The sequence below is a fragment of the Leuresthes tenuis genome, unplaced genomic scaffold (assembly GCF_036924035.1).
Source record: "Leuresthes tenuis unplaced genomic scaffold, fLeuTen1.0.hap1 SCAF_10, whole genome shotgun sequence".
Lineage (NCBI taxonomy): Eukaryota > Metazoa > Chordata > Actinopteri > Atheriniformes > Atherinopsidae > Leuresthes > Leuresthes tenuis.
Window position 1 is genome coordinate 3346433 of NW_027325364.1, and position 22710 is coordinate 3369142.

Consider the following 22710-nt stretch of genomic DNA (forward strand, 5'->3'; position numbering starts at 1 on the left):
CATCTGCAGAACTGAATGTATTTTCTGACTTGCCGAATTTGTACTCGTAAATTTGATTGTAAGTTTTTGCAGCTGCTTTCCATTAGAAATAGAATTAGATGCAACAGAACGTCCCCTTGCCCTGCACTAAAGTTGTTAAAACTGTATAGTTTGTGCTTGTGAAAATCATCCACTGGCAGACAAAAGAGAGTAAATGAGCTTTTTACTTTTTAGTGTGAATTAATTAAAGGTTTGTCTATAATGAATATCACATTAAAACTGAGTCCCCGGGAAGTCAGCCTGTTCAAGGATGAACAGGAAATCTTTTTGAGTTTTGCAGGATGCCAGCAAACAAACTGAATTTCTTCATTTTCAGGTGGGTGGACGAACAATGCTGCCAATCCGCTGGATGCCCCCAGAGAGCATCATGTACAGGAAATTCACAACAGAGAGCGACATCTGGAGCTTTGGAGTGGTGCTCTGGGAGATTTTCACCTACGGAAAACAGCCCTGGTATCAGCTGTCCAACAGTGAGGTGAGTTGGGTGTTACTGATGGTTTTTGCATGCCTAGGACGCATCTGAGTCAAACTTTATTATTATTATTAAATATTATATCTGCGCTTATTCTCAGTCATTCAGCAGGTAATCCTGAGTACTTTATGTTGAAAGCAACTGGATTTCTGCCTTATTATCACTTCCTATGAAAACATCAACACACCTTCACCATGTGAAGAGACACTTTCACTGCAAGTGAAAGATATGTCACATATATATCAAAACTATTTGAGCAGCTTCATCAAAAAGAGGTATGGGAAAAATGTGTTATATATGTTAAGTTTAAAAGAAAAAATACAAAAATATTCTATTCAATATCGCAGCGGGATATATCTTTAAACTTCTTTTAACTACTACTTTTTCAACACACACCAACAAACAAATAAGACAAAAACAATAACATATAAGTTAAATACCTTTGCAATTAACCATTCAAGTAAATGCAGGGAAATATAGAATTTATAAAGCAAAATATTTAAATGTTTTGACAGATGTGTTGTTCTTCACTTCACTATCTTTTGAATATAATAGAAAATAAATAGTTGAAGGAAATCATTGTAAATCAAAGTCCATTGAAATAATTATTTTATTGATAAACTTTCTTTCACCATATCAGTGTGATTCATTTATTCAAAAATGTATGTAATAGAAGCCATGTTTATTTATGTCATCATATGCCAATTATATGTAAATATTTATTAATTTAAGTACATTTGTTTTATATTAATTGAGATTACACATAAAAGCTCTAGAAAACAAAGGAAAAAATATGCATTAGTCATTTTGTGGGTTTACATTTGGATGAAAAGATTGAAAACACTTAATGCATGATTGTGTGTCAAATGTGAAGCTATGGCTTGCAGCCACTTAGCTTAGCTCCACTGGTCGGTTACACACCAGAAAAATCTATTTTTTTTCAAGACTTTGCTTTTCGTACCGTTGAAACAAAGATATTATGTTTTAAATAGCTTTTAATGTGATGTTAGATGGTTTTATTCCCTTTGGGTTGAGTCAGAGTGGCTGCTTCCTTTAAACCAAGCTAAGCTAAGCTAAGCTAGGTTAAGCTAATATAAGCTAATTGGCTGCTTGCTAAGGCTTCATTTTGAGACTATGTGCAACCATGAGAACTTTTTCTGTCTTTTAGTTGGAAAATAAATAAAAATTCTACCACATACTGAAATTAAACAAACTATAGATGAAAATAATTTAGTTTTCTGTTTCAACACCACATTGCACGCTCAAATTTCTGGTTTAGCTGACTTTCAGAACCTCAGTAAATGGAGCTGAGAGCCAGGTGAATAATTATGTTTCGGTGTGAGGGATTTTTGTGAACTGTCTCTTTGAAATTAAAAAGATTAACAGTCAAGTTAACAGAAATATAGGTTCAACTACACGGCTTGTCTTTACACTTAATTCTTCCATTGACCAAAGCTCTTCAACAACATATTATTGGTTGAACTTCAGCACCCATTGATGCCAGATTTAGTTTGTTATGGTAAAGGAAATGTTTCTGTTTGCAACCTGCCATGTTTAACAGACTAAATGAGTGTGACATTAATCTTGAAGCTGTTTTATTTAATTTCTAAATAAACCTACATGTATTAAATAAACTTTTAAAACTGTAGTGGCACAGATGCTTCAGCCTGAAATGTTTCCATTTGAACGTTCAGAACATCACATTTTCACTGCAGCCGTAGATACTCAACACTCTTAACCTAATCAATAAGTTCATAATAATTAGGGGCAGTACAGTCTAGCCTTTTCAGCTTAAGCACCAAGAAGTGGGTCTCCACTGTGACCACAGCGGTGCTATTACAGGCCGTAACCCTCTCTCCTTTCAAGACCAGGGTGTATCACTTTTCTTTTGCACTCAATCCAAATCTCATTGGCTTCATTTTTGCCCAGGGCCAATGAACAGTAATCTTGTTATCGTAATCTGTCTTGCCCAATAAGGGACAGGTGAAATTATCATGTTGCCTCAATATTCAGTGGAAGAGATAAATCATCCCTAACTACTGAAATGGCGACTGTGGGCATTTCAGCGGATTGTTATGAGTCTCTGTGTTCTGCTGTGGGACTGAGTGACGGGTCATTTTTGTGAAGTGGCTCTGCTGACAGGCCTCTTCTGTTCAGTGGATCAGGCAAAGGTTAACAACAGGGAGGCGACTGAGTCAGTAAGCATTCAAATGGATAGTGCAGTGACATCCTCTCACAGTGATTTATTCACTGAGCGGTGAGAGCGTGTGAACTGCAGCAGTCACTGCAGCCATTTGTGTCTGAGCCGGAGGTTATTCATATTTTGGCTGCTCTCGTTTGTCCCTGAGGTTGCAGCTAATGGACACAGATCAGGAAATCTGTGGAGAGTGAGGCTTTTTTATTTTTTTTTAAATATTGTCCTTGATGTAGTTGAAAAAAAACATCAATAGGAACAATTTTACGTATATGAAATCAGTCAAAAAACCTTATCTCACTTCCATTTAGTGTTATCTTTCTCAGCCACGCAAGTACCATCTGAAAACTTCTATTTTTTCTGAACTAGTTTACTTATATTCTACAATTAATACATTAAGCATTCATTTACTAAACTAATAGTATCCACTTATATCAGAGCAACACTGAGGTGAATCACATTAATATGTCAGAAATTATAAATCCATAACTGAAATACATATTATGCTGCATGATGAGTACTTTTAAATAGAGTTTTAGGCTAATGAATTTAAAGGTCAAATGCACTGGATGGTGTGTCATTTAGTGACTCAAACAGCAAATTGCAACTTATTGAATAAGCCCAAACAATGGTGGTCACGAAAGCACGAAAAACCCACTCTGGAGCCAGTTTTTGGTTTCAGCTACTGTCATAACAGGCTGGAAGGGGGAGGAGGGCAACCCACTGAGTCCATTTCTAACCAAAACCTGCATTTTTAGAGGTAAAGAAAACGCAATATTCCTTATTTTCATACCATTCTACTCTAATAAAAATAAAGGTCTAGATGTTACTCTGCCTTTTTTGCTGAGGAATCACTCTAAATATCTCCTTTGTAAATGGGTTTAAAGCTAAATTGAGTCAGAAAAATACCAAACTGTGTAAGTGTTCTGTTTTCTGATGTGAGCTGATCAGCCACAACATAACAACCACTTGCCTCATATCGTGTTAGTTCCCCCTATATCCTTAAATATAGCCCTGACCTATCATTATATGAACTGCACGAGGCCTGTTAGGTACGCTTACTGTGGAATTTGGCACCAAGCCATCCGTAGTACATCCTTAAAGTCCTGTAAGTTTAGGGGTGATGCCTCCAGGGATCAGCCTGGTTATACATACCTCAGATGCTTGATTGGACTGATAATAGGAAACTGTGCATGAACTATTTCTACAGCATTATTTTGAATTTTAGTCTTCATTATGTTTATTTTTCATGTACGAAACCTAATCTCCACCCTTACTGGTTTAAATCACACACTTCTTTTACATGGCATCTGTATTGGCTGATCAGGTTCCTCATGTCAATGTGAGCTCCATGGTTTCACTTCCCCGCCTTAGAGGGTGGGTTAATCAATAAATCCTTGGATCTATACAAGAACATGACTGATTTCATCCTGCTGGGCCTAAGAAAATGTCAATGGTCGGTTTATTTTGTGTGAGGCAGAATGATTCCAGTAGGTGTGGACTGTATGCTTCAGGAGTTTGTGCACGACTCGATTTTAGTGTGGATTACCAGTTTGGCCTGTTAAAGATTTAAAAAATCGCAAACTATGGTTTCTTGAAGTGCAAATTTTTCTTTTAACCTTGAATTGAGGGTAAGGATTCTTGATCTTTTTTTTTTTACCTTCTGTTAGAAAAATTATATATTTATACTATGAGAAAAGGTGCAAGAATAAGAGTTTCTGTGATGTGGGGAGGCCTCCTCCTGTCAAGCAAAAGTGTTTTGACTGTCTGATCTCGTCTTCCCATAACATTAAATGGCGAGTAATGCCTTTTCCCATAACATTGAACGTCCCTTTCCCATAACATTGTGTGGCCAGCAAGCATAAACAATATAAATAGCAATAGCACCATTTTGTTAGCAGACAACTCTGAGCCAGCTTCCTGACAGGTTGTGCAGACTCGTCTCTTTCTTGCAAGAAATAAATGTTTTGTGTTAATCGTATCCAGCGACTCTGAGCCTAATTTTGAGAGAATTTTTCTGCCACCTTCCCATCCCAACAGGCCATTGAATGCATCACGCAGGGACGCGAACTGGAGAGGCCGCGCACGTGCCCCAAAGAGGTCTATCTGCTGATGCAGGGCTGCTGGCAGAGGGAGCCCCAGCAGAGGATGGTCATCAAGGACATCCACAGCCGCCTGCTGGCCCTGGTCAAGAACCCGCCCGTTTACCTGGATATCCTGGGCTAGAAGGGCCAAGAGCCAACAGCCAGGGAGCAGAGATCACAGGCTGAGAGCACTAATCAGAGCTTAATTCTTCAGTAGAGTTTTCTTTTGGTTTAACTTTGGAAATCAGCTTTTCTTTTGTTTTTTTTTTTAATAGGCAAGCTTGAATGAATTCATCCCCCAGAGAGACCAGTTAATTTTCAAGCCTTGCTGCTTGATGAACACAGAACAACCAGTTACCAGTGACCTTTCCGCTGTAATTTGCTCCATTCCAGCTCGGCCTTGGTCCCTGTTTACTGCCCCGTGTTTCTCTGGAAAATGTCAAATGTTTACCAAAGTGTTTAATGTTTATCTGACGTGTGATCAGCCTGATGGAGGGACGTGCATGGATCCGTGTTGAAGTGACTTACGGGGCTTTACGATGCTGAAAATTCTATTTCACAGACTCTGAAGGAATTGTGACGAAAGCTGATAAGAAATAGAGGGAAGATTATTACGGGAGAAGGGAGTAGAAACACATTTCATGGATTTGGGTGCAGCAGAAAGCCATTTGTCACTACTTTTGGATATGCTTTCATCTGGAGGGCTTTCAGTAAATGTGAATAAGATCATCACAATGAAAGCTTGTTTCTCACGAGTCAAAGCCAGTGTATCATATGATTATTTTTCAAAAAGGAACAACAAATATTAGAAAGTGTTTCCAGGTATATTAACCACTGTGTTTACATTTAATATGAACTGAAACATACTTCCAAAGAGCAGCGGTTTGACCCCCCTGCCAGACTCACTCAGAAGTGGCTTCGGTTTAAAGTGCTACTGTAAAATCAAAGCACTGCAGTGAAATCTGGTAAGGGAGCAGGATAGCTGGGGGGGGGGGGCACACTGAGATGGTTTGAGAGGCAACAGATGGATTAAAGTGAGACTCCAGGAGGAGAGGGACAGATGGCACTGAAAGTGAAACCCAAAGAAACTAACGGGGCATTTAGAGTGTGAAAGATCAGGTGTACAAAGCACTGCATCGCCTTGTGTAAATACTGAATGTACATACTCTGTATTAATGTCCAAAATATATATCTTCATGTATTGTTACTCCAGCACTTTGTATATTGTCTGCCCTTCAAAATAAACACAGTTGATTAAAAAACAGAACATCCTTCTGCATCATTAAGCTTCTCTTCAGAGTGAGAAATGATTTGTGCTACTGTCTCTACTTAAAGTTAGACGCCTTAACAAGCTATTCACGAGCCCTCTGTTACTTTGACGAACTAATCAGCAACCTGCAACGTCCCTACGGGATGCTCAGCAGACGTTATTGAAAAGGAATAATCACATTTCATGTTGCCTTACCGCCAGCCCTCCAGCAAACAAACACCCTCCAAAACCAAGCCCCTCTTCCCCTCTGCCTCACCCGCTTCCTTCCCCACCCTCCCTCCCTCGCTCCATCACTCTGTATGCAGAGCATCTCCAGGGAGTGGTAATGGATTGTGAGTAATGCTATCATCCTTTTCTCTATCTCTCCATCTCCTCCGGTGTGCTGGGGGTGCATGAAAAACACTTGGAGGACTCGTGTCTGGCTTATTGTTTCTTCTAGTGTCTTACAAGCAGATTCTGGCCTGATAGGATTAGTACACTCTGTAGTGTTTGTCCCTGCTACCCTTAAGGGCTCCCTTTGTGGTTTCAGAATGAACCTTTTTAATAAGCACTTGAGGCTCCACCCTGGTTAGATACGGAATATGAGTATAATAAGAGCTGGAAATGAGGCCTTTTTAAAATGGAAGTCCTATTAGAGCTTTGCAGCGGGAAACTTTCCTTTTCAGTCCTTCACCTCATCTTATAATGTACGCACACAGGATATTGACTCCTCATGATAATTATTTATTTTATGATAATGGCAGTCTGTCTATTGCTAATAATAAACCACTGTGTGCTTTACTGTCTACCATCTGATTCATTACAGAGTAGAAAAAGAAATGAACCTAATAAAACCAGCCAAAGCAGAGAAAACTGCACATCCAGAGAAAGAAATGGCTGATATTCTAATAACCAACAAGCCATTTAGTTCCTATTTAATAAAACTATTGTGCACAATATGTTCAGCTTCTTTTGAAGATTTTTGTAGAATTAAATTAAACTTTCCTGCAACTCCGTCCCTCACTTCCTTGTTTTAAGTTTAGATATTGCCAATAATTTCAAGGTCTCCCAAAACAAAAGAATCTGTTGAACAATCTCACTCCAGCACGTCTTCATTTAGGGAACGCCAAAAAAATCTGGACTTGTTGGAGTGTTTTTGGTTTTTCTTCACATTTTCCCCCCTTTTAGTCACCAAACAGCTGCTTCTTCAGCAGAAACATCTTCACACTGTTGCGATGCGGCACCTGCAGCTCATTTCTTGATGAGTGAAGCTCATCAGCGAAGAGGATAAATGAGCTGCTCCGATTTAAATAGGACACATGCTTATTGTGCAGCTCTGCTCTCTGCTGGTCACTGACACACACTGCACACAGCTTTAAAGAAGAAGCTTTTCATTGATTTTATCAATGAATAACTGATCATTTTTTATATTTTTCAAGGTTTTTTTTTCTTATTGAGTCAAAGATGCAAAAAAAACTCAAAGACAAGACACCACTGTGGGAAAATAAAATATTTTTCCCTTTTTTAGACGCATGAGACAATAAATCCAGGGGAATCCATCTTCAGCACAGCTGTGATAAATAATAAAATATTTACCAAAATCACCTGCTAAAATCCTGGAAACAGAAATGATTCGAGTCTCAATGATTACTTTTATAAAAGCCTTAATTTATTACACACGTCTAGTAGAACAAAGTAGCAAATTACAAATTATACACAGCAGAACACGTACGTATTATACAGTTTAAGAGGACTTTGTCTCTTAAAACAGATCATTATATCAAAAGAAAGTTGTATAAAACATAAAAAGGCACCAATGACATTTTCTTTTTCAGATAACTCCTCCTGCTCGTCTCTGCTTTCTATTCCACATTATCGAAGCATCCTTAAATACTAATCAAAATAAGTGCCCAGTTTCTCTGATAATTACAGCCCGCATCAACAATGTACACAACAAAGTGAGGAAAAGTAACAGTGATCCGGTCTGGAGAATTTCTCACTGCTCCGGCTGAAGCTTCGGCCATCGAGCTGTCAAACAGCTGCAAGCGTGAGAGGAAAAAACCGGCAGCAGCTCAGAAGTAAATGCCTTCAAATTAACTCGCGTCCACGGCAGAGAAACCGGTAATGCCGGGAAAAACAGGGTCCGACAGACCAATGCTGCTATGTGATAACGGCAAAGACCATAAAAATCGATCGATGCTCAGCAGGAGTGGAGACGCTGAGGGCAAAGCCTGCTTTTCTGGCTGTGGAGTAACAGGTGATGCCACTTTCACAGTCTGCACACTAACCTTGAAAACATTAATAAGTGCGTGTGTGATTCTACACATTCATTCTGCGTCCAACATTTCTCCTCAGCATCCAACAGGGACCTGGAACACACCTCATTCCCATAATATCACATACGTTTCCCATCTGATTAGACGTCTACTTACCGACTGAGAGGGTGAGCGTGTGTTAGCAGCGCGTTTCCTGCAGCGTGTCAGCACAAAGAGCTGGTGTTAAAGGCTGGGAAAAGGTGCACATTTGTGCTCTTTAATGCTTTCAATCACATTTTATGCAGATTTAAGTCTCAGATTTTAAGCCGCAGCTACGAGGAGTCAGTGCTCCAACAGATGTGTAGTGATGTGCGCCACCCAACCACAAATAAAGGGAGATACATTTATACAATTCATCTATGTTATATGTTTTATTTCATTTTAGACCCAAAATTTTCCTTAAAACAAGTGGAAATAATCCAAAACAATTTTGGTTTGTTTTTGCTGCAACTATTTTCACCGATCAATACATTTTTCTCCCCTTGTGAAATCTAAAAATAAAAAAGTATGTGGATCTTTTAGGATTTTTAAATGAAAGTAACCGAATTACCAGAACCACTCTGCACATTTTCCATTTGTTTTAAGGTTAAATATGGTCAAAAATAACTTAGAAGATATACTTTGTGTCGATAATTTAGTCGTTTTAGTAATAAAAATAGTTCTGTTGATCTCCTCACATTAAGAAAAAAAACATTTCCTCATTTTTCCTGTTTATGCACCTAAGAGAAGCAATAAATATTACCTATAAATAGATAAGACGGTTATTATTTCAGTGGTAAATGTAAACAACAGTCACACAAGGCACCAGGGTAAAAATCGTTTTGACGCATATGCACCAAAAACATAATTACACCCCAAACTACAACGGAAAAAACAGCTCTGTCAGTGACATCAATCATTATGAAACGCAAGGGTCTGAAAGTTCAGAGGAAAAATAACAACCTCTGATTTGACTTGAATTTTCTCGTTGGTTGCGCTGAAGGAGCTGATAGACGAAGAATGAGGCCATTTGTTACCAACATAAAACTGTCGGAGACCTTCGGGGGGCAAGAGCGTGCTATAGCGTTGCCATAGGAACTCATAAAAGTGGTACCTGTCTTTTAATCACCACCACACTAACTTCCCCCCCCCCCTTCCCTGTTGAGGGCAGATTGTGTGGTTCATAATGAGGCAGGCAATCAGAAAAAGGACCGCACGGGTCTGAAAATCAATTCCAGTCAGTGCCGAGTGGAATCAATAGGTGGATGTTTAAGAGCTGGCAATCCAATCTGCATTATATTATGTAGAGTTGGATGAGAGTTGTCTATGCTGCTTAACACACAGAAAACTACACCACCCAGTGAGTCCAGTTGAGAAGGGTATTTTCAATAAATCATCAATAACAAGACAGAGATTCTGGTCTCTTCTACAAAAGAATCCCTGCAAATTGTGATCTTTAATGAGATTTAAACTTGTAATGATCACTCCAAACATGTTGAATCATCTGCAACAAGGCGCTTGTGTTACCTCAGCATGCTTCCTTCAACCCAGAGCCGGTCTGAAAGCACAAGGCTCAGAAAGCGGCTTTAATAAATGTGACTGGGTCCTCAGCTTCTGGGTAAACACACTAACACTTCAGGCGTGTGGGGCTGTCTTTGAATGAGGAAACCGGCGGTGTTAAAGCAGCATTACGACACGCTGTTAATGCTCCCTTACTGCTGTTTGCACTCGCAGGCTGAGGCGTGCTGCTGGCTGGAGTTGTGGCGAGGTTTCCACAGCAGCGGCGTGCTGAAAATGCCGATGATGCCCAGGTTGAGGATGAGGCTGACCACGAGGGCCCCGATGGTTCCGAGGAAAGACGGCATCACCCCGTGGGCCTGGAGCCACGCCCTCCGCGTCGCCATGTCTGCTATGATGCCCTCCATCTGGAAGTGGGTTCCCACCACAGCACTGATGTGGAACAGCTGATGGCTGTGACCTGGAAGAAAAGGAGGGCAGGGTTTGGATTTATCACACATGTGGACCGGTCAGTTTGTTCTCCAGTAAAGGAAATACATTTTCTATGAATTACACCTTTTTATTTGCTGTATATATATATGCAATCTTTTAAAATGGTCCTAAGCAATAGTTCTCCAGGATTTCTGAGGGTCTTTAAAGGTTTTTCACAGACCAGTCCTTGGACTCGACCATTTTCATTTTGACCTACAAATCATTCGAGTATTAAAAAAAGGCTCCTAACTCAAGGGATGAACCAGTGTTGTGTCGACACAGAACAGACAACTTAGCAAAGAAGCCATTTTAAACTGGATCTTTAGGCACTTTGTGAACAACCTTCAGACATTATTACGCACCGTATTGTTCAAAAGTCTTAATCCACCTCTCAGTTCATTACATTTTCCTTCCAAGCAGCCAGACTTTCTAATAATCTCTGCTTTCTGAAGCCCTTTCAGAGTTTTTCTTTGGACATTTTCTGCTTCTTCACTCACTTTCAGTCCTTGTACCTGATGTTTTTTCTTTGTTCAGCCACTTAACTCTGACCTTTGAACCATTCAGGCAGAAAAAAGGCTCCTAACTCAACGGATGAACCAGTGTTGTGTCGACACAGAACAGACAACTTAGCAAAGAAGCCATTTTAAACTGGATCTTTAGGCACTTTGTTACCAGCAGCCTGTCACAAAGACACATCATTTGTTCCCATTTCTTTAGCTGCATCTATGAAAAACAGCAAAGAAAACACAGTTTGACAGACAGAAAATGGGATTTTCAGTAAAGACCATAAACTTATTCATAAATCTTACTTCCCGCTAAATCGATTAATTCTTTGTGGCCGTTTGTGGAGGAATTTTTCATAATTTGCAAACAATTTCTGCTTTCTTTTTACAAACATATCCTTAAACGGCGGCTCTTCCTCTTCCTCTTTTACACACGAGCAAATCAGAATCCCGTTTGATGCAGAGCCGTTATTTCGGGACAACAGTTCGGCGGTTTGCAGGGGAAGCATTCAAGAACAGGCAAAGACAAAAGATTTGAAAGTTACAGCCCTGAAAGGAGCTGAAATGATCTCCCTGAACAACCACTTTCAAACACTCCCACAAGTTGAATTTTCCTTTCATATGCTGTGTTTCAGCAGGTTGTCAAACCTCTGGTGTCGAATGAAAATGAGCTTATACACAACATTATAGATTAAGTACCTTTGGAACACAAATTTACAAATACTTAAAATGATTAATTGACCTTTTTCTGTTCATACCCACTTTTAAATTGATCATATTAAGATCATATAGAACTGCCTTTAATACCACCTTTTTGCTGTAAAAAGTTCCACCAAGTTAACCGGCTCACCAAGTTATTTTGAGTGCAGTCAGAGGAATATTGGAAATGAGGCACAAACTGTAATAGCATTTGTCAATAAAGCCTGCACACCTACACCACACCTTGGCCAACTTGGGGAAGCAGGAGACAAGAAGTTGTTAGTGGACCTGCGGCGGCAGACAGGTGGACCCGTTTCCCTGCTGAGATCTGAGCAGCAAATCTCAGACCTGACCTTGTGCTTCGCTCATTCTCCAGTCACACAGCCTTCAGAGTGGAGCTAACCCTCTCCAGTGCCACAGAAAAGACCAGCCGCTGGTTCTGGATAAAGAGAAGAGGCTTCACCTGGGCTCCAACGCAACAACGGCATCAGCTGAGCAGGTGGAGGAAGTCCAAGCAGAGGGGGTTACACCTGGCAGATGACCCCAACCCATCCACCCGATGACCCCAATGGAGCCTGTGACCTCCATCTACACCCAGACCCGTATCTCTCTAGAACCGTTGGCTGGAACTTTCCATTGACTTAGAAAGTATTGATCTCCAGGGATTGCATCACCTCGTCCTAAAAACCACTAAAACCACTAAAAAACTACGAAAAACCATAGAAGAAGAGCTGCGACAGGAGCCAGTACGTCCTTGTATGGAGGGTCTAGAACTGGAGACATCATAGAAAATAACAGCAGATTGTTTTTTTGCTTGCTGCTTCTGGCCTTAGAACATGTGAAAAGTCCTTTGTCAGCTCAAACAACTCCGATGAACTGTTAGCACGATAATCGTGACACGCTGCACACGTTTTATTTGTTCTTGCTGGCATTAAGACTTGAAACATGCATCATGAGGGGCATACCGAAGTAGTCAAAGCGCCCCGGGGCCAGCCTCTCCGGGAGGTGGCTGGTAAAAAGAAAACAGGTGAGGAAGGCGAAGAGGAGGTGGTAAAAGTGACTGGGCAGAGCGTCGCTCTGGCTGCAGCTTCCTCCACAACACAGAAGAATCTACAGACAGAAACAGCAGATTTTAGGATTACATCAATAAAGCATTTGTGAATTTCAACAGAAGTTGTGTAATGATCAAACCGAGTGATTAAGGGAATTAACTGATGGCACCAATATGTTTGTGTCAGATTAGGAAGGATTCTGGGTTAATAAGTCCACTAAACCTATTAATGTCTGGTATTAAGTCCTTTTCATCCCGACTCACCCTGTAAAAAAGAGGGACTGTGTCAAATATGAATGGGAGGACAAACGCTCCTGTTCGGAGGGCTTTACTCCTCTGTGGGAACTGCAACTCCAGGAACCTGAGCAGAGGAATAAGAAGCAGACAATTTACTTTATCATCTAAAACCTGAGCTCACTTATTCCATGCAGGCTTAAGACCATTAACCCATGCTAATGCTCCGCTTTTCGGTGGCTGAAATCCCTGTTTGTCCACCCTGATTTGACATGTTTTTACTTTTACATGAACATTGTTTTAAAGGACAAAATGTTGTTGTTGCTTCATAGAAAAGAATCAACACCCCACAGAAGCTTCTCAGTCATCGTTACTTTAAGAGCTGCTGAGACTAAAAGTGAGTTTAAGAGAGTTTCAGCATCACATGACGGCCTTAATGCCGTATCAGATGCTTTTCTATTATAACAAGAATGCGAGCCTGAGGCAAGCACTCAAATCTACAGGAATCTCATTCACTCAAATCAAATGCAGTTACTTTTCCTGACAACATGCAAGTCTGATATCAAAGGAAAAGAATTTACGTCAAACTTTAACATTTGAGCAGACCGACAGGTTAAATATTCAAGCTGGAAGTTTCCACTTGAATCAGTAGATTCTCACCTGGAGTAGCAGGACATGCTGGTACAGAACAGTGTGTTTCCAATGGCAATGGGAACAAAATGCTGATGGAGCCAACTGTTCGCCCAGCTATCAGGCATGACATAGTATCCGTAGCTGACGGCACACCCTGAAAACAAACTAAATGTTAATGCTATAACCAGAAAGATATATTTATTGTCTAACCCAGATGGTCTTTAGAGGTGTAAATGTCTTTATGTGCAACACACAGTGGATGTTTACTGGCTGAGAAGCAGTAAGAAGAGGAGGGTACCTTAGAAAGAAAATTAAAATTACAAGTAAAAAAGTTTTAATGTGGAGTCATAATCAATTACTCTGCTGACTATTTTCCAAAAATAATCAATCAATTCTGAATCACCAAAGACTGCAGCCCACTTTCCCCTCAAAAAAACTTCAAAACCTTAAAATATTCTTTCAGCTGCACATGAAAAGGACTAAAAAACACAACAAAATTAAAATATCTGTACTATTAACAGCAAGAGTCTGTAGTTTTCACGCAAGCATAGACCGTTTTAGAATAAGTTGTAATTACAGCGAAACAGCCACCAGGGGTCGACAAAATACAAAGTAATTAAAATGTAGCTCTGGTGGCTCATCTCAGTGTCTACATTTTCAAAGATTATTTCTCATCCCATGCAGAGCTTTTATTAAAAAGAAAATGGAATTTAAGTTATGGTCTGCTGTGAAAACACCTCCTGAAACACAACAAACTGCTGATAAATGACACCTTCTGCATTCTTACAGTTATTCTAAAGTTAATCTTTTGTTCTGTAAGGTGCATATTGGCAAGGAAATATTCATTTGACGGTTGAGAGGAAAAGCAGCTCATTACGTACGGATGACAGCAGGCATATTATGACACACGTTTTGAGGTTTCATGTAAACCGCTGATGCAGCTACAATAAAATGCAAATGAAGGAAACTTTGAATATTACCGTTTCAAAGCTTAGAAGTGAAAAACTGAAACATTTTTATCTCTTCGGTTTCTTAAAAAGAATACTAGGTTTGCATTAAATCAAATAAGAATAATGTCGTTAGTACCGTAAAGCAGTTTTTACTCTCAAACTTTTGCCGTCGACATCATGCCTGCTGTGATGTAAAACAGCCTCTCACAGACGATTTGACTTCTGTTGTTTCAAATGTTTCACGGTTCCTGTCGGGGGGGGAAGCGCTCCAGCTGAGGAATGCGTTCATATTCTGCTCATCTTATTCGAAATTCTTTTCTTGAGGCGGTCTGCCAAAAAAGCCGTGCACTAACTTTAAGGAATCCAGGTAAATTACGACTCCACCTCTCTGTCATGTAGAAATGTTTTTAAAATGGCTTCAAAGCTGATTCCTTCCATCAGGTAAAGATGTTGAACATTAAGTTTCATTTTTCTAACCTCCTCTGGAATAGAACAAAAACCAAAAAAAAAAAAAAAGTAACCCCATTGTTTCGAAGAAAAATCTAATCTAATTCCAAATAATCACCCTCAAACTTCTCCAAACACAGCTGATCTTTGTGCTGCTTTTGCTCAGTAACAAGCTGCTTCCTGCCAAAGTAGTCCAGGTCAGAGGGCATAAATACTCAGCTCTTTATCCCTTAAAAACCAGGCTGAAACACAACATGACTATGTGATTTTATCCTGACTTATCTTTTTGTGTTTCTTACACTTTAGGGTAAAAGGACCTTTGTAATATTACCAGCTCAGAAACAAAGCTTCCACCAGCAGCCCTGGAGATCCCAGCTGATCATTTCTCTGCCATGCATTTGGTTTCGGCGACTTGTCACAGAAGCAGCTCTACAACAATTGTTTGGTAAGTTAAAATAACCAGGAATCTACGGCGTTTCCTTGAGTTCTGCCGGAAACCCAAAGGATCGTGGAGCGGCATCTTACCGAGGCTGTAGAGGCTGAGCGCTCCGTAGTCAAAGAAGTAGCAGATGTGGCGGGACTCTGGGGACATGGTGCTGAAGGTGTGTGCACAGCTGGAGGTGAAGGGGTAAATGCAGATGACCAACATGTACACCAGCAGGGGCCAGGTGTAGCTGTCGCTCAGGAAGTTCATGGTGGAGCAGAGAACGAAGAACCGCCACAGGAAGTACCTGAAAGAGATGATTTCAGAGAACTTAAAGTTCTGAACGGCCTCTGGGCTTTTTGTCTTCAGGCTGATAAAGATTTTGTGGATTTTTTGTGAACTTTAACAGTTCTGTTGACATGTTTATCGCACTCATCACATGCTTGTTTGGTCTTAAATTCAACTACAGTCTGGGCTTCAAAGAAGAAACAAACTCAGATGCTATGTATCGATGTAAAGTGGAATTAGAAGACACTTTAATGACATTTTAGCTGTTACCACGTCGGCAGGAAGTGGGTCCAGATGTTGATCGTCTCGTTGTTCATCTGAAAGCTGCTGAGGACGCAGTCCAGCGCCGAGCTGTGCGGGGGACGGTATCCAGAGATGATGCTGTCCTCCCTGAACACCTGAAGACCCAACAGACAGTGCAGCTGAGCAGAGACAGCAACAAACCTCACTGCATTCTGCAGATAACAGTCGATCTGCTTATCCCACATGGAAAGGTTGAGAAAATACTGGCACATATATGACACTAATATTCTTTATGGTCATTTCTTAAATGAGGAGTTCTGCAGGTGGCAGAGCAAAGCAGTAAGTGGAGTAAATGCATCTCTGTTAAGCAAATAACAGAAGCAACGTTTTACAGTTTTGTTGCCCCGTCACTTTCAGACCTCGATAATGTTTAAGCAGCTGTTAGTAGCTGAAAAACATATAAATACAATAAAATACCCTCTGGCTGCCAGTCAAGTCTGTTTACAGGGAAGAAACATGAAATTAGCTTCACTGTGATTACAGAAGGCCAGCACCCGTAGTGCATGTTTTACCTCCCTGTGTCGGCGGGAAATGGTCCGACGGTCAAGGACAACATCATTGGTGGTTTTTACACTTTATAAACTTATAAACTTCCCATCAGTCTGCATCACCCATCTCAGACTGAAGAACAGACTCTCACTGGGACATGGGCAGAAGCTTTAATGATGACACGATTCAATCGCTCAGTACGAGCTCCATACAATCTTTGCCCCATTCAGAGTGAATGGCTGGGATCCGCCTGGATTCACACCGAACGCAAAGCGAGATGTACGATGTACGAGAGCGAAGAGGCGCGGCAAAAGTGAACGTGGCGGTAAACGGCGTGAAGGGAGAGCAGTGCGTGATGCGGAGGGAGATTAATGCCCCGATGGATGCTCGGCGCTCCCCGCGGTAAATTCAAAATGGCGGATTTTGGAATCCGGTGCACACATAAAGCGCACCGGATTATATGGAAAATCTAAGGCTTTTAGGTGCGTCTAATGGTGCGGAAAATATGATACTTTAATATATATATTTTTTACATGAGCTGAAAGGGAAAACTGGGCCCTAGAACATGAGATTTGGAGTGTTTTACTTTCCATGAAGAAGCACGGAAGAGTAAAACGTATTCAGCCTTCACTTACAGAAATCCATGGACGTTCAGTCCTCAAAACTGCTACAACAAAAACTATTTATCACTTATGAGATAAGGTCTCTGCAGCAGTGAGTGCGGCAGCCAACACAGATGCCTGAACTGCAGGGCTCTGGCTCAATCCACATTTCTTTCCTCCTAAAGTGTGAGCGTTAACCCTCACAGGGCTCCACTGTTAGTGCAAACACGCACGGTTTGTGTTAGGCTGTGAGGAGAAGGATAATGTTTGCAGAAGTTCAGAGCTGGCAGGTAATAAGAGGGGACTAGAATGGTAAAAACCAAAGATGGTTCCTGTACAAAAACATGTTTATATTTGAATTAATATCTGTCTGCGGTCAATCTTTTGTTTAAGTCACGTTCTGAGTATCCTTCTTCCTGTATGAAAGGATCCTACTGCACATACTAACCTGTAGGATCTTTATTTTAGACACATGCTGTTGAACTAACCCTTTAATCATGTCTTTAAATAACAAAATGCTAAACATACCTGAACTTTAAAAGTTAAAAAGAGAGCATCTTTTTATTCGGTTCCAAGATTATATAATAATTAAGAAACACGTTCTCTACACAGCTGATTGTTTTTGGAAGTTTTATATTTGCTTCAGTTTGAGTCAAAAAGGGAGTCAGACTCTGCCGGGGATCAGATTTCAATACAACAGGCTTTTTGCACCCAGCCACTGCTGAACTGCTGATGAGCCTCGCTGGATTTTTAATGCTGAAACTCACAGAAAACATAACCCAAAAACACGTGATGGACTCTGAACCGAGGCCGTGCATCAGGGTTAATCTTTGTTGTTCATCTCAATCCTTGGCAGCGTGATCTCTCAGAAAGGTTCATTTCCTCGCTCCTTTCCCCATCTTCTCTGCTGAATAAAACAAAGATAGCAGTGGAACCGTCTTTACAGATCTGTGCCTCTTCCTGAGGTCTGCCGATTTTCCAGAAAAATTAAAGACTACCGTAAAGGTGGACTAAAAATGATATTTCTAAGCGACCTACACATTCATGCAAGGGTAATCCTTCTCAATCATGTGTGAGGTACCCTCGGAAGTCTGTGTTTCCCTGCAGAGCTGCAGGCTTCTGCTTATAGTCTCCTAAAGTTATGGCAACATGCATTTCACAGAACCGTACAGAAAAAAAACCCCTACTTTTTAGGTCACTAAGAAGGGTCAATCTGTGCCAGAACCTACTGTTGTCATTCTGTAAATGTTCTGTGGAAAGTATCAGCCCCCATGACATCCTGGTGTGGTTGAAGAGCTGCACTGTGGCAGACAGAAAGGCGAGAGAGAGAGTCGTTAAAACAGCACCGGACATGGCAGGACAAAGCTTCCCTCACTGACCGGCATACACAGAGCCAGATGCCAGCGCAGAGCCACAAACACCATCCAGGACGGCTGTCACCCGGGAAACACACTGCTGCCTTCTGGGGGGTGATTCAGATCCATTAGTGGCCGCACTTCAGACCCATGAACAGATTTTACCCGAATGTAATAAAAGAACTGAACACTGAGTATTGAGACTGTGTTTAAAAAAAAAAAAATGCTGCTATTATTTATGTTTTTTTAACTTCCACAAAGAGCTGCATGTGTTTTTTTTTGTTGTACAGCTAAGGTTCTTATCTATTTTATGTTTAGTTCCCTGTTTGGGACTGAACTGTGACTTTCACATCAGATTTGACAAAGTGGCTTCAGGAGGATTTTGGTGTGAAATAAGTTTTGCTCTGTGACCGGTCGCGGTCTTTCTTTGGGCCAGGTCACGGTTTACAAGGCCAGCATGATGCAAATGTCTTCTCTCTTTACACCAATCCACAAGGGTCTGTGGGGGTTCTTTGTGGCCCTCTCATGCACCCTGGAAATGTGTAATGTGCAGATCGACACCCTTACAAGCAGTGGTGCATACACCAGATAAAGAGGATGACAAGAAGAAGGAGGATGCTTGTCAGCTGTCGTCCACATCTCAACAATTCTTCATTTAAAGTAGATTGATCAATGCTCATATGTGAAAAGCTTCAGCAAATCCAAACTGACCCGTAAAAAGGAACCTTGTTCTGCAGAGTACTGCCTCAGCAGCAGAAGAAAATAAAAAAAATGAGACGGCAAACTCATGTCGAGACAAAAGTCGGAGTCACTAGATTTTACTTCAGCTTTCCGTCCGAACAACTGAGCGAAAAATAATGCTACAAAATGCTAGCAATGAGAATAATGCTAATAGTGCAAAGTTTAGGGAAATCTTACAATATCTGTAGTTTGAGCCTCGAGTCATTCTTCATAAAGAAGCCAGTTTAGCATTAAAATAAAAGGCTGAAAGGTAGCTGAAAACATGCCTTACATTGAAATAAAAATTGCTATATTTCAGAGGTGCAACATCTCTAAATGATTTTCTTGAAAAATGGTATTACTTAAAGAGACAAAAGTAACTTTGTTTGAGATACAGTTCAGTTAATTTCACCGTTTTAATTTGTGCACACGGTGATATGCAAATATGCAGAAATATAAAAACAGTAACAAGAAGGAATTATGAAGAAAAAAAATTAAGCTTTTCCAAACAAAGAAGGCAGAGAGCTGCTTTCTGCCAACATTTACAGTTAAGTGCACAGGTTTTGTGCCACATTATACAAACTGCCTCAGTGCCTCTTAAAATAAAAAAGCTTGAGTTTTAAAGTTATCAAACCTCTAAAAACTAACCTTTGTTCAGTAAAATGTCATATTCAGAAGTTTTATTTCACCTAAGTTAACCTAAGATGGCTTTGATGAACTCTACCTTTAGAGTTTGTGGATAGAGACGCTGCCTTTCCTGCAGCCGTCGCTCTGCAGCGACAGGGAAACCTTACAGTGGAGCTGTGCCTCCTTTCTTACCTTGGGCACCTGATGGATGTCAAACAGCTGGGGAAGCTTGATGCTCAGCATGTCGGTGGGGAGTCTGATGGCACCTCTCCCTCTCTGGCAAACCTCCCTGAGCCTGGCACGCCCCCCGCGGCAGAGGACTAACCACACAGGGTAGTCAAACACTGGAATTCTGGCCCCACGGTCTCGACTGTCTGACTCCCATCTCAAGCAGCGCCCCCAGCCCTGGCTCCACCTGACGCCACTACTGGCCCCAATCCCCCGCCACACTGGAAACACTGCAGGGACACAAATGCACGCAGTTAGACACCAACATAAACTGAGCTTTGAGATCTTTGGGGTGGCTCTGCGGGCACCAGCACCACAGATCTACCGCAGGGACTCTCCGTTTTAAAGATTGCGTTTCTCTCTGACTTCATACCGACTTGTTTTGATCCCCTCTGAAGTGCAGTGACAGAGTTGCAACTGGATTTCTGGACATTGTGTCCCAAGTTTATGTGCAAGATATTTGCAGAGTCCTTCAGTGTGACATCTTTGTTGACTGGAGCAGACTCCGAGAACAATCTCTTATTGTGACTGCTCTTCAGACGTACTCAAACATGGATTTGAAGAATGCCTGGCTCTGTCACACTGGAGTCGCCTGTGACCAGATGCAAGCGTGTAGCAGCATGTTTATGGGAGCCAACGCAGCAGAGAGCATTCCTTATTTGTTAACAGAATGAGAGCAGCATCTGATAACCATTATCATGTTTGTAAAATGTCACCAACACGCTTCTTTGACAATATTGGACTGCCAAATCCAACATGTGTAAGCAGAAGAGCCACGAGCTATCAGGATGCTTTTTACAAATGGGGTTTAAATATTTTAACAAACAAAAAACAAACTAAATCTGTATACATTTAATACAAAATCCTGCAATAAATACTTTTAAATGAGGACAAAACAGTGAAGAAAAGCAGGATTGATGCACAGCTCAAAACAATAATTCAGAATAGGTCTGTAAATGTCGTCTGCAGGTGAGTCAACACCTCAGTTATCCGCTTTAGAAAAGTTAAATGCTGTGTGGCCTTAGGGATGCTCGGGGTGACCTCATCACTTTCACTTCTCTGACATGCTGGAACTGGCAAATGTGGAGTTATTTCTTTTCAGAAAAACATATTTGAATATCAAAGCAGCATGAAATTAGCGTGTCAACTGACATTCACTGTGCACACATCCCTGTCGGAAACAGCCATGGTGTGACCAGGGACTCCAGACCAACAATATCTCACGTGAACTTCGCTTTTCTTCATGGTTCTCTGTTCTTAGACATTATGTATTCATATTCTGTATTTTACTAAATAACCTGTGTTAGGAGTTTGTACTTTTCCACTCTGCTCATGCTACACAATAGATGACCTGAAATGGTCCAACACTTTAAGACAGCATGACTAGACTAGATAGCTGGGTCAGATGAAGCTTCTCTGTCTTGTCAGACAGACTGGTAAACACCTAAAACACTCACATGCCGGCTCATGCTACTAAAAACTGGCCAATTATACTCTCTCAAATGTAAGTGCAACTACTGTGAGATAAAGCCGAATATAAATATGAAATGTTTCCGGATATCGGGGCTCGGGCTGCGAGAGCTCTGTCACTCCGAGTCCAGCACTGCCAAACTTTACATGTGACCACTAATAAATACTTTGTTTAACTTAAGATTTCTCCAGCTGAAAGAATCGGGCCAACAGTACCATGTCACACGTTAACATGACAAGTTCAACACAAATTCCTATTTTCAAATAAAGACATTTGCCATTCTTAGCACATAATGCCCACCAATATCTTTGTTGTTTTTACTGGTTAGTAACAGCCTATCAGCTGGGTTGTTCTGTATTGTAACTTCTGTGCTTTGCTTGGCTCAGTCGGTAACATCATCAACATGTCGGTGTTAGGGATGTAACGGTTACCGGTATTACGGTAAAGCGCGGTGAAATTCTACATGATAAAGATTACCGTTTATGTTTAAATTAATATAATTATCGCGGTGAATTATCGGGATATGTAATAACAGCCTCATCCAAGGCTGCCAAGCTTCGAGCAGTATCTATCCTCCTAAAATTAAACGTTTTCCGTTTTTGTTTGAGACACTTAGCAGCTACAAGCTGTGTTAGCTGCTACTAGCCGTGTTAGCAGCTACTAACTGTGTTAGCTGCTACTAGCCACGTTAGCAGCTACTAGCCGTGTTAGCTGCTACTAACTGTGTTAGCTGCTACTAGCCACGTTAGCAGCTACTAGCTGAGCGGAGCCAACACAATGTAAGGCAGCGTAAAATAATGTAAACATGCTCATTAACGTTAGGAAGAACATATGGTGATATTTATAATAACGAGTTGAAAATGTGAGTTGATATTGACAGCGAGTTATGCTGTCTGTACTTAAAATAATACAATAAAACGCCATGTTAATTTAATTCACTGCTCACAGAGTTGGCCCAACACACACACAAGAACATACACTAATTTTCTCACAAACACACACTTCTTATGTATGAACAAAGTATGTAAACAAATTTTGTTTACAAATGACAAAATAAACTCTCTTTCTGTACCCCTTTCATGTGAAAGTTTCATTTTGATAAGATTTTGGCTTCAAATGCTTTAGTATGATAAGAGAATCACAAGTTTCACAGAATTATTTCAACATGTGTGATTTTTGTACATTTGTACAGCAATTAAGAATCCCATGATAATATGTTAACTGGGATAATTTGGTCACTATAATTAAGATATCAAATTTTCCATATCGTTGCATCCCGAGTCGCTGTAAAATCACGTAAAGATCATGACCATCTCAACAGAATTTTAGCCACTACTTAAAAAATCTTAGCTGGTAAATGTGACA

General features: G+C 40.7%; 2 protein-coding genes across 5 annotated transcripts in view; one reads left to right on the plus strand and one right to left on the minus strand.

The window, feature by feature from the left end:
* ntrk1 (neurotrophic tyrosine kinase, receptor, type 1) overlaps window positions 1–4984 on the plus strand; it is a 35522-nt gene extending 30538 nt beyond the window's left edge. Inside the window, exons 16-17 of the mRNA XM_072393575.1 lie at window positions 356–514; window positions 4746–4984. Of these exons, the coding sequence (XP_072249676.1) occupies window positions 356–514; window positions 4746–4931 (345 nt within the window). The 3' untranslated portion in view covers window positions 4932–4984. The remainder of the gene's footprint in view (window positions 1–355; window positions 515–4745) is intronic.
* Window positions 4985–7702: 2718 nt separating this feature from the next.
* The window catches only part of paqr6 (progestin and adipoQ receptor family member VI), a 30089-nt gene continuing 15081 nt past the window's right edge, over window positions 7703–22710 (minus strand). For 3 of the 4 annotated variants that reach the window (XM_072393578.1, XM_072393577.1, XM_072393576.1), the window contains 7 exons: window positions 19839–20104; window positions 15821–15948; window positions 15364–15569; window positions 13469–13595; window positions 12839–12935; window positions 12489–12633; window positions 7703–10310 (listed from right to left, as the gene is read on the minus strand). In XM_072393578.1, the coding sequence (XP_072249679.1) occupies window positions 10045–10310; window positions 12489–12633; window positions 12839–12935; window positions 13469–13595; window positions 15364–15569; window positions 15821–15948; window positions 19839–20104 (1235 nt within the window). In that variant the 3' untranslated portion in view covers window positions 7703–10044. Of the gene's footprint in view, window positions 10311–12488; window positions 12634–12838; window positions 12936–13468; window positions 13596–15363; window positions 15570–15820; window positions 15949–19838; window positions 20105–20247; window positions 20395–22710 lie in introns of those variants that run through there. The other variant, XM_072393579.1, reaches the window with a different exon arrangement.